This window comes from Pelmatolapia mariae, linkage group LG6, assembly GCF_036321145.2.
Source record: "Pelmatolapia mariae isolate MD_Pm_ZW linkage group LG6, Pm_UMD_F_2, whole genome shotgun sequence".
Lineage (NCBI taxonomy): Eukaryota > Metazoa > Chordata > Actinopteri > Cichliformes > Cichlidae > Pelmatolapia > Pelmatolapia mariae.
In genome coordinates, this window is record NC_086232.1 from 17,371,800 (window position 1) to 17,383,500 (window position 11,701).

Sequence of the window (11,701 nt, forward strand, 5' to 3'; positions counted from 1 at the left end):
GTACAACATGTTAAATCTAGTCCATGTCAATCAGAAACTGTATTAAAAGAGTGGATAACTGCTAATTAAACACATTAGCATTACATTTAAAATCCAGGTTTCTTCATGTCAGGACCACAGACCCATTTGGAGAAATTTTTGTCCTTGGAGCACCATCTGTGAGGATATTTTGCCTGGCTGTACTGTTTGTGAACATGCAAGAGCTGTGAGAATGAGCAGAACAAATCTGCTGTGGTGTGAAGACACCAATTACATCACAGACAACATGCTTTCATAATGCTCTGTACTCACTACTGACTCAGTGTAGTGGTGACCTGGAATAAAAGCTGTTGGCAGGTAGATTTGTTTAAACCAAAATGCCAAGATAACAATGTTATTTTGTTTTTATGTAAACACAGAGGACATTCCAAATAATTTATTTGTAAATTATGTTTTTTGAGCTACAGTCTCATGTGGGGTCTATTGATGTAATACTTAATTTCCACAAAACTGAAGGATTTCTAAAGGAGTACCAATACTGAACCAAAATGCCACAGCCCAATGTTTTTATCCTTTCATGTCATTTAAACACTGACCCGATGGTTTGCACCAAAGGCTCGGTTCAGTGTTTTATCAAAAGATGACGCAAAGCTAGTTTTAGAGGTTGAGTACTACTCATTTGTGACCCACCAATAAACCAGAGGAGTGCACCTTGGAAATTTTACAGGGCGAGGTCAAACCTGTTTCAATCACTATATCACAAAATGCACTCTGCTAAAAAATAACTAAGACTTCAGTATAGTTTCAAAAATTCTCATATTTTATTTTTACAATTAAAAAAAAATCAACAATGAAAATATTTACATAAATGAAAACAGAGGAAAAAAACTGTAGAAATATTGTAATAACCTCCCCACATTTCTGCAGGAAAGTGCTCTTCGTTTTAGATACAGTCACATTACACTGCCATCCTTCAAATACAGACTTTATTTGCCCATTACTTCAAATGAAGCATGCACAACTGATGAATGCAAGCTCACATATCTTGTTTCTGTGTCATCTCCAGCCAGCCTTGGCAGACTCAGGTCAATCCCAACCTTGCAGAGCAAAAGTCTTTATTTTGGCAAGCGACTGTTTTGCTGTTTCCAGGCGGTTTATTACACACACTGGATGCACAACAGCACATTTTGAGAGCGGGGCAGTTTCAAATGATGTGACTGTTCATGTGGTGTGTTAGTTTGGCTTTAAAGGGGCAGGGGGCAGATTTGCAGAGGCCTGCTCCAGAAAGGCCAGCGGTCCAGGAGGGGGAAGGTCTGAGGGTTTACGATGCTGCCCGCTCACATCCTCAAGCACTTGTTGCCAGTGGTGTAGCTTCGTCAAGTGCTTCTGAACCAGCATTTCTTTTCTCTGTAGTTCATTACGCAACTCTGACACATCCTGAAGTGAGAGGACAAGTTGACGAATTGAGAAAAATGAATAATACATACATTCATGACTAGTTGTTTATTTTATTTTGCACAAATAACAAGGAAATTTATTGGAAACATAAGTGGACCCAATTCACCTCTTTCACCACTTGCTCTGGTTTCTGCACAGACAGCTGAAGCCTTTTCTGTAAGAAGAAGCACTCAGTCTGCCGAGCCACATCCAGAAACTTTTGTATGCACTGGTCCACGCCTACAATAAGCACAACACATGTCAGCATACAGACTAAAATGTGAAACGTGGAAAATAAAAGTGTTGTGCTTCACTGACCTGTTCGAATCTCCTCCTGGTCTGTTCCATTAACGTAATCTTGACTCACCAGGGATGCAAAGCATGCCTAAAGAATAAAAAGAGACAACATTCTTAAATCATAACAGACATTCTGCTCAACCATCTCAAATTTGCCTAAAACTTTTAAGGTCCAAAGTCTAGACATATATGATGATTTCTGTGAAATGTTACCTTTCTATATCAGATACTTTTTAGAAAAGTGATCCGTTGACCCACTTCCAGCATGTTTTTTCTCACCCTGAAATCTGCCTTGGGGAGTCAAACAAGTTCACAGTTCTTGCAGCAACTTACGTTGTCATGCTTTTATTTTTTTAAGTTTTTGAGATATTTGTGATCACACACTGCCTCAGACTGCCTAGATATCTAAAATAGTATTTAACAAATGAAGTTAAAATTTCACAGCAATCATTATAAATGTCTAAATTTCAAACCCTGAAACTTTCAAGCAAATCAAAGGTACTTAAGCAGAAAATGTTCTTTAAAAAAAAAAGTGATGATTTGATGTGGAATGATTGATGTTCCAGCTTTGAGTCCAGGCAGTTTTCTAGACTGCATGTCCCCAAATAGATTAATTAAACTTTAAAATATGTGAATAATACCTGCCTTCCAACCTACATAAAGAAATTAGCAATGCTGTTGATTTGCAACTGAGGATAAATATGTTAAAGACACCAATGCTAGTAAAAACTGTAACTAGAACTACTTCTATGTTTATGCCTTAGTGAAAATTAAATACAGTCTGCATTAAAAAGCTCCATTCTTGTGTTTGTCACTGGATGCAGAGATTTACTCTGACAGCAGCATTATTCACAGTGGTCTCTAATGTCAGGTGATAAACACCTGGCACATAAATGGCATTCATTTGGGCAGTGAGGTCTGATAGTAGCTCTTTATCTGTGGATATCCACTGGGACATCTGTGGCTGTACCCTTTTTCTTTGGAGATTACATTTGTGTGAAAGTGTTTGTACGGGTCTGTCTCCAAGCTTTGTCATCTAGTAAATTTTTCCAAAGGCATGCTGAAACTGGTTTCACAATATAAAACCACAGCTATTTTGAAGAACTAAGGTCCCCAACCAAAAACAGTTAGACGCATGTGAGAAGATCCTTCGTTTAATTTATATTGTGCAAAGAAAACTCAGCATGGCAGTGCAGCGTGTGATCTGGACACAAGCGATGGAGGCCCAACTTGTAGAACTTTGGCAAGCTCAGCCGAGACATTTCGACGTGGCGTCACGAAATTAAAACGACCGCAACAACCGTGAAAAGACTTGGATGGACATTGCTGCTCAATTGCAGCTGCCTGGTCAATGTTTTCCATTAGCAATTTAGCAAAGGTGAGGGTGTGTGTGTGTGTGTGTGTCTGTGGGAGTGAAAGACAGAGAGGGAGCGCGAGAGACACATTGTGAGCACTTAGGTCGCATCAGAGTATCGGGCTGTATAGTGTGAGACCCTGCATCGTGACCTACGAACTTCTAATACTTGCGATTCAATCGTACAGTTTGAGCAGGAGCTGAATAACGCGACTGAAGAAAAAAAAATCGCACAGTGTATGCCCAGCTTAATGCTAGAAGCATAGCGTATTAAACCAACAAAGGAGTCGGGTGTGCATGATGTGTGAAGTGTGTGTCTATTGTGTTTTTTTCTTTTTAAATTTAGTTAAGTGACAAAGAGGGAGGATTACGGTGCTTTAGGTATTGGAAAAAAGACAGCAGCCCGTGTGTTTGTTACCAAATGTCTGCTAATAAGCAGGGCACCGACAGGGGGCGAGGCTGGGACTTTGTTACACGCCACAATACTTGCTCATAATAATAATTATTATTATTTTTAATAATTTTAAGAACAGGACTTGAATGTAAAATGGGTACACCCTGCGGTACACCAGCACCAGCAAACAAACACTAACTCTAACCGGCTAAAGCTGCTAGCGACAGTTAGCATGCACAGCTAAAGGAAGCCAGCACTGAAGACTCCTACCTCAAAAGAAGCCTCCAGTTCATCCACCAGCGTGTTGCTTCCTTGGGTCCTGGGAGCGGCACTAGCAAAACTCGGCTGGCCCGGTCCGCCGGGACCCCCGACAGGATGTGCACTAGGAGGCTGCTGGCCGGTAAACATCCCACTCATGGACGAAGCCATCTTGATCCGATTGTTTTTTCCCCCTCTACAGTCCGCGCATGCGTATATAGTCTACAGCGCTTTCTAGCCAAACTTACGTGGACAACCTTACATCTTTTGGGACACAATGGCAATATCTTTCTGGTCTGTTGCTTTTTTGCGGGCGACATAATTTAGTCAAAGCGTTCTCCTGAGAGATGATAAGAATCTATATCTTTATATACATTCAAGCTTCTGAGTAATGTCTCATTATATTTTGTACAGTTATGTACCAGAAATTGGCAGCAGCTGCAGCACTGTAGTTTAAACACCCCTATGTACAAGTCATTGTCCTCAAAGGAACGGTTTTCCCGCTTTAGTGTGGGTGCACTCAAATGATGCACAGAGTCCTGACCTCCAACTCATCGAACACCTGTGGGACGAGTGAGTCAGGTATCATCCAGGAGGAGTGGCCAGCTCACTCATTGTGCCATCTCTGAGTGGAAGCAAATCTGCAGCCAGGTTTCCAGAATCCTTCAAATAAAAGAAAATAAATAATAATTAAATAAAAGACTGGGGGCAGTGCCTTGCCTCTAAACTAGCAAGGTACTGTCCGCATTTCTTTTCTTAAAAAAAATTAATTAATTAAATTATCACATGACTATAATGAGGTACACAGTGTACATCCATTCTCAATAGAGCATGTCTGAACAGTGACAGTCATACAAACACTTTTTATTTACCAGTAAGAATTTATTTATTCATACTACAAAAAATACTGTTGATGCTACACAGCTTCAGGATGACAACAGGACCAGGGACTGGTCTGAGACTGATGCATGTGGTTTATGGAAACAGTGAAGCTCAGATGTTTTACAAAAATATCTCCATTTCATATAATTATATCAGTTTATCCAGTGGCCTGTTTCACACTGTGTGGCATTTGACCATTGTGTTTGGCCCTCGGTCTGTTCCTACACTGTTGAGTCTTGCTAGAAGATTGGGAAAGAGTCTAATCAATTTTTGTTGTCCATCTCCTTTTAGCCATTGTGGGCTAGACCAGCAGCAAACTCCACCAGTGTACGTGTTGGTCTTCCAGACATGCCTTTCCTCAGGTAGGGGACTTCGTCTTTGTTACTCATCACACCGGCGATGTCCAGATGAGCCCAGTGAGGAGCTTTGACGAACTCCCTCAGGAATGCAGCTGCAGTGCACGCACCACCAGAACTAAAAAGAAATCACTCATGAGAAGAAAAAGAATTCCAATTCATTGAACACTGAAACATTGACTGGACGTCTCTCTGCTGCAGCGATGTGTCTAACAGGAGATGAGACACAGATACGTACCGGCTGTACTTGCCAATGTTGTTGAGGTCAGCCAGCTGGCTGTCAGTCACCTGTTTGGTGTAGTGCTGGAACAGAGGCATCCGCCACACCCTGTCACCTGTCACAACACTAGCCTACAAACACAGACACACACGTTAACAGAAGAGCTGATGAACTGAGGCACCGTGTTTTAATGTGTATCTGCAGTACCCTGTGCAGCTGCTCCCAGAGCCAGTCAGAATTTGTAAAGACTCCTGCTGCCGCTGAGCCGAGCGCTACATCCATCGCACCTTGAAGACAAAATACGCCACGATTTTGACATTTGTCTATGATTAATGTCTTGCAGCATAAAGAAAATTTGATGTCACTGTGTAAACAAACTGCTGGAGAAATCATACCTGTTAGCGTAGCAACATTGACAATGGCTCTGGGGTTGAAGACATGTCCATAACAGAGAGCATCAGCGAGGATCAGCCTGCCCTCTGCATCTGTATTATCAACCTGGAACACAGAAACAAAAACACTGTACACATACAGTAAATGGCCTGGTACTTACAGTGGTGTGAAAGAGAAAAAGTTATCCAAACCTACCCGATCCTGTGTGAAAAAGTAGTTGCGCTTCTTGTTAAATCATGAATTAACTGTGATTAACCACATTTTTTGGAAAGCTGAGTTCAGTTTCACTAAATACACTCAGGCCTGATTACTGGCAGACCTGTTGAATCAAGAGGTCACTTAAATAAAACCTGTCTGACAGGTTAAAAGATCTCAAAAAGCAACACATCATACCATGATCTAAAGAAACACCTTAGAAACAAAGTAATTGGGATCTGTCAGTCTGGAAAGGGTTACAAAACCATTTCTAAGCACCCCAATGAACCATGTTGAGAACCATTATACAGACATGGAGAAAACATGGAACAGTGGTGAACTTTCCCAGGAATGGCCGGCCTCAAAACATTACTCCAAGAGTACATCGACAAATCATCCAGGAGGTCACAGAAGATCCTGAACAACAACTAAAGAACTGCAAGCCTCACTTGCCTCAGTTAAGGTCAGAGTTCGGGATTCAACAATAAGAGAGAGAGAGTGGGTAAAAATGACATCCATGGCATATCCAAGAAAAAAACCCACTGCTGACCAAAAAGAACATAAAGGCTCATCTCACATTTACCAAAAAATCTTGACGATCCCCAAGACTTATGGGAAAACATTCTGTGGACTGATGAGACATAAGTTGAACTTTTTGGAAGGTATGTGTTCCATTACATCTGCATAAAGCCGACACAGGATTTCAGAAAGGGAACGTCATTCCATCAGTAAAATATGGTGGTGGTAATATTATGGTCTGGGGCTGTTGTGCTGCCTCAGGACCTAGAGGATTGCTGTGGTAAATAGAACCATGAATTCTGCCGTCTACCAAAACATCCTGAAGGAGGCTGTCCAGCCATCTGTTCGTGACCTCAAGCTGAAACGCACTTGGGTTCTGCAGTAGGACAAGGATCTAAAACACACCAGCAAGTCCACCTTAGAATGGCTTAAAAACAACAAAATGAAGACGCTGGAGTGGCCTAGTCAAAAGTCCTGACCTGAATCCAATTGAGATGCTGTGACATGACCTTAAAAAGGCAGTTCATGCTTGAAAACCCTCCAGTGGGTCTGAATTACAACAATTTTGCAAATAATTGGGCTTAATTGGTTGTTGATCAATGGTTATTCCAATTTGCATATTAATGATCAAGGAACTGACCTCACAGCCGATTGTTCATTCAGTGGGCTAGTTTCAGTCATTGTACAAATATACTGTTTATAAGGTTGGGGAAACCTGCAGTCAGCTGAGACTGAAGAAGTCATTTGGATGAGTGACGAAACGTTTCTCCCACTGAAAACGCTACGTCCAGATGAACAGAATCAACCCTTTGGGAAATGCAATGATGATTGGGCCAAAATTCCCCCACAGTGCTGGAAAAGACTCACTGCCAGTTATCGCAAACACTTGATTGCAGTTGTCGCTGCCAAGGGTCGTCAACCAGTTATTAGGTTTAGTTGGCAATCACTTTTTTCCCCACACAGGGCCATGTAGGTTTGGATTTTTTTCCCCCCTTAATAATAAACACCAGCCACAAGCACATTCATACAGCACTTTAATCCATGTCCAAACACCTTCTAACATTCAGAAGCAACTCCAAGTTCATTATCTTGCAAATTGATCCATCAGCTTTCTGACTGGTAGATGGCATGCTCCAACACTTGAGCCACAGCTGCCCACATATCGAAGCACAAGCACATTCAGGTAGCAGTTAAATGCCCATTTCAGGAGTCCACTAACCTGGATTGTTTTTCCATTCTTGGCTCTGACAACATCACCTGGTTTAGTAGCCTTCCCACTGGGCATGTTCTCACATAAGGGGGCCAGACCTGAATGAATCAGGGCAGTGAAGTGCTCAGACTTACACATATTATGTATGACCACAAAAAACAAAACAAAACAGGGTATTTAATATCAAGATGCTCACCGATAATGTTGACAGGGAGTTTTAGAGATGCTGCTGTGACGATGGAGGCGCACACCGTGGCAGCTCCGCCCATGTCGGCCCTCATCGCATCCATAGAGGCAGAGGGCTTCAGAGAAATGCCCCCACTACAGACAGAGAATCATAAAGACAGCACTGTATGGTGTAATGAAAAAGTTCAGTGAGACATTTACAGTATCTGATCCCAGCCCGTGTTGCTGTGTGTTACCTGTCAAATGTGATGCCTTTTCCCACTAGGAGCAGCGGAGGCTGCTTACTGTCAGGAGAACCGTTGTAATGTAGCTCCAGGAAGACAGGGGGCTCCTCTGAACCTTTAGACACACTAAGGAAGGCTCCCATCTGTTGTTCCTCTATCCAAGCCTGCGGTCTACAACGGCACAGTTTATTAGACAAAAACTCTTCTACTTCATCTACTCTTCAGAACAAAAACAGGATCGGTAAATATACAACAGTAATTCACTTTATTGAAGCTATTCAAGTACGGGACACCCTGCAACAGTCTGGCAGTCTGTGCAGGGTGTACCCTGCCTCTCGCCCTGTAGCAGCTGGGATAGGCAGCCCCCCTCCAATCCTAAATTAGTTAAGTGGAGAAGAATGGATGCATAAAAAAAATATTTTTATATGCATTCAGTCGGGGGAATGGGACACCATTTTGTACAGTATTTGATTAGAAACTGATGAGAGGAGGCAAAGTAATTTGAGAGATAAGAGATAAATCTTTATTGTCATTGCACAGTCATACCTAGTACAATAGTACAACGAAATTGGAAACTGAAATTGAAAGGGTCCTGAAACCTGGAGGGGAAATTCTTAGATGCCAAAGCGCAGTTATTTTGAAGATGCTCTGTTGTTTATCTGTTTATAAGAGTATGTGCCATGCCTAAAGGCCACACACAGCTTTTGCTTTATATCAATTAACCACTGTGTGTCTATTACACAATATAAACATGGTAACATTTTGTTCAACCAATTGAACAAGCCCAAAGAAAATCAGTTCCCCTATGACAGAAAACAGATCAGCCCATGACTTTACATTTTTTAATTTGTTTTTTTTAAATAAATACATTCATTCATTAAATAATAATAATAATGCTAATTCACCCAGTCAATTAATTATGAAAATAAACAAATAAAGTAACTGACTGCAACAACCAAAGCAGTGCTCAGAGCTAAATAAATAAATAAAAGAGCAGAAGTAGATTAAAAAAAATGTTTTATGATTATTTATGACAATATATGGAAAAGTTTCCCCTGAAACATGCAACAGTTTAAAGTCAATGTTTTTTTCTTCCTGATTTTGAAAGCGGTGCCGGGGATGATGATGATTAACGAAACACTGACCTCTTGTGTATGGTGACTCGATCAGCATGTGGAGCCAGTTTCTCTTCAATGGTTTTGGCAAAAGCAGTAGGCGTGATGTGATTGGCGGGCGCTTCCATGAGAAGCCGTGCCAGGTTTTGGCCCTCTGCATACATGATGCCTTTCTCCCAGCCGACCACGTCAGCGCTAGGAAGAGTCAGACACAGGAAGTAGCATGTCGCTGTATTTAAAGTGTTAAAAACCTCTGACAGTCAGCGAGCTTCAGTTTCTCGGATCTACCTGCCGTGAAGCTGCGTTGTTACTTTGGTCTTCTTCTTGGATTTGAGCTGGTCATAATGAAACAATCCCAGAACGGCGCCTTCTGCTGCTGACTGGGCATCACCACAGCTGTCCACCTCCACGTGGCTCACCTCCAGGTCCTGAAGCAACCGGCAGCCAGCTGAACGTGCATGAATGACAGAAACAAACCAGGTACGAATTCAGCATAAACCCGAATGAGTGCAGATGAAGATGTAACATGCAACAGAAGCAATGTTGTGCAATAGAACGTAATGTGACAATCTGCATTACCTCTGAGCTAAAAGTCAAATATGATGCATTTATTTTTACCTTTTAAACATCCCAGAGGCATTAAAGATAGGTAACATTTGTGTCCGAATCAGAGGATGCACTTTTTTTCTTTACTTTCACTTTGAGATCCAAAGCATTTCAGAGGTGCTGTCCTATGCTCCAGTACCCAGAGTACACGGATTACGCAAGCACCCATTCGCAAACACACCTTAGAGTTGTACATTTCTAAGGGTGTCAAAGCATAACAGCAGTTTCCACACTGACAGATTATTATAGCATGACTGTTTGATTAACAGACAGAAGGAATAAGAAAAGGCAGAGTTAACTTTGTGGCTGATACAATTAAAGGTCAATGACTTTGGGATAGGTCATAGATGAAAAAAGAAAAAAAAAAAAAAAAAAAAAAAGAGCCAGCTGAGGTGGTTCATGCATCTGGTTGGGATGCCTCCAAATGGAGCTTTTCTAGTCACACCCAACTGCAAGGAGATCCCGTGGTGGACACAGAACCCGCTGGAGAGATTACATATCTCACACCTTGAGATCCATCATAAGGAACTGGAAATATGTAGGAATGCCACCAGAACCATGTATTGGATAAGTGGAAGAGGATGGATGGATAGATGGGTGAGATAATCTACTAATCAGAAGATTGGTGGTTTGATCCCTGGCTGATGAAGTGTTCGCTGAAGTTTAAAAAAAAATGCTTGTATTAATGGGGAATGTTGTATAAAGCTTTGAGTGCTCAAATAGAGTAGAAAAGCGTTATATAAGAACCAGTCCATTACACATTTAAGCGATATTGCACAACACTTTACTCCTTCTGTTATACACACCAACGGCATACCTGACACAGCCTGCCTGACGTTCTCCTTGCTGGTGTCCCAGTTTTCTGTGCCACAAACACCTGCGTTGTTCTTACCCAAACCGACTACTGCTACACATGGGAAGTCCTGCAGGAGACACACAAACAACATTCATCAGGAGATCTTAGACTGAGGAGACGGGGGTTTATAAACATAAAGTCACACCTTATTACCTTGTGAAGTCCATAAAATACTCTGCTTTTGCCGTTCTTGATTGCAGGCCCAGAGCTGGGAAATACAAAAGTTTATGAGGCTAATCGCATACAAAGGATGCTGTTCACTCTCAGTCTGCAGGTCACAGAGACTCACAGTTTGAGCAGCTCAGAGAGCTTTCCGGAGAGAGACTTGTCAAACCCTGCAGCCGCCTCTGTCAGATGAAGAGTGCCCTCATCCTCCTCCTCCTTCTTCTCAAACACTCCCAGCACCAGACCCTACACACACACACAGTTTAATATGATAAAAGATGCAGACGGCCACATTCTCACGCATGAACCTGCAGAGCATCTGAACCAACACACGGAGCCGAACTGATCTGAAACTGAATGAGTCTCGTGTGATGATGATGATGATGTAACTGTCACCAGATGCTAAACTCACCTTTCTGTCGCTCAGGTGAGTGTGTGAGACACAAAACGACCTGCAGGAGTTTGTCCGCACCGCCGTCCGCGCAGCTGTCCTCACCAGAAACATTGTCATCTGCTGCACACACACCGAGAGCCCAAATAAATCACTTTTAAAGGTCGTACACTGAGCATGTGCGAGAGGAAGCCGAACGGTCGCGTTTATTTGTACGTCACAGTGAGACGACGGAGAGGGGCCTTTGTCGCCACCTAGCGGCAGATGGATAATTGATTAAGAGCCAGTATTACGGATACTGGTGATATTATTTGGCGATCAAAGCAGTTTAAGAAGACCTAAAGCTGAAAAAATATGTAGCAACTTCATACTTTTAATGAACACTTTATATTTTTTTTCACGGGTTCCTTATTTGTATGTTAAAATGGCTGTAAAATAAACTGATACAATCGCCTTTGTTTGACTTCACTAAGTAAAACAATCTTGACATAAACTGCAAAAAGATAAAATCACACACAGTATTTATCTTCAGTATTTTTATTTTTGACTATAACATGAATCTATTAATAAATATTCTTTCAAGTTTGACATTAAAAAGCATCATCAGTCTTCTTCTGATCAATATTAGTAGTAGGTACAGCAAGTCTCCATTATAAAAGTTAAC

General features: G+C 41.7%; 2 protein-coding genes across 2 annotated transcripts; both read right to left on the bottom strand.

Moving 5' to 3' along the window:
- Window positions 1–794: 794 nt before the first annotated feature.
- Window positions 795–3,927, bottom strand: med28 (mediator complex subunit 28). Its single transcript, XM_063475200.1, has 4 exons — window positions 3,732–3,927; window positions 1,735–1,801; window positions 1,544–1,656; window positions 795–1,416 (listed from the first exon to the last, which is right to left on the bottom strand). Exons 1-4 carry the CDS (start codon window positions 3,888–3,890, stop codon window positions 1,213–1,215), a joined length of 543 nt encoding a protein of 180 aa, XP_063331270.1. The 5' UTR covers window positions 3,891–3,927; the 3' UTR covers window positions 795–1,212.
- Window positions 3,928–4,567: 640 nt separating this feature from the next.
- lap3 (leucine aminopeptidase 3) lies at window positions 4,568–11,232 on the bottom strand. Its single transcript, XM_063475202.1, has 13 exons — window positions 11,059–11,232; window positions 10,771–10,892; window positions 10,635–10,689; window positions 10,443–10,548; window positions 9,308–9,467; window positions 9,050–9,214; window positions 7,917–8,075; window positions 7,691–7,815; window positions 7,504–7,592; window positions 5,573–5,675; window positions 5,385–5,464; window positions 5,196–5,308; window positions 4,568–5,075 (listed from the first exon to the last, which is right to left on the bottom strand). The coding sequence occupies exons 1-13, from the start codon at window positions 11,155–11,157 to the stop codon at window positions 4,889–4,891; spliced, it is 1,563 nt and encodes a 520-aa protein (XP_063331272.1). The 5' UTR covers window positions 11,158–11,232; the 3' UTR covers window positions 4,568–4,888.
- Window positions 11,233–11,701: the final 469 nt, after the last annotated feature.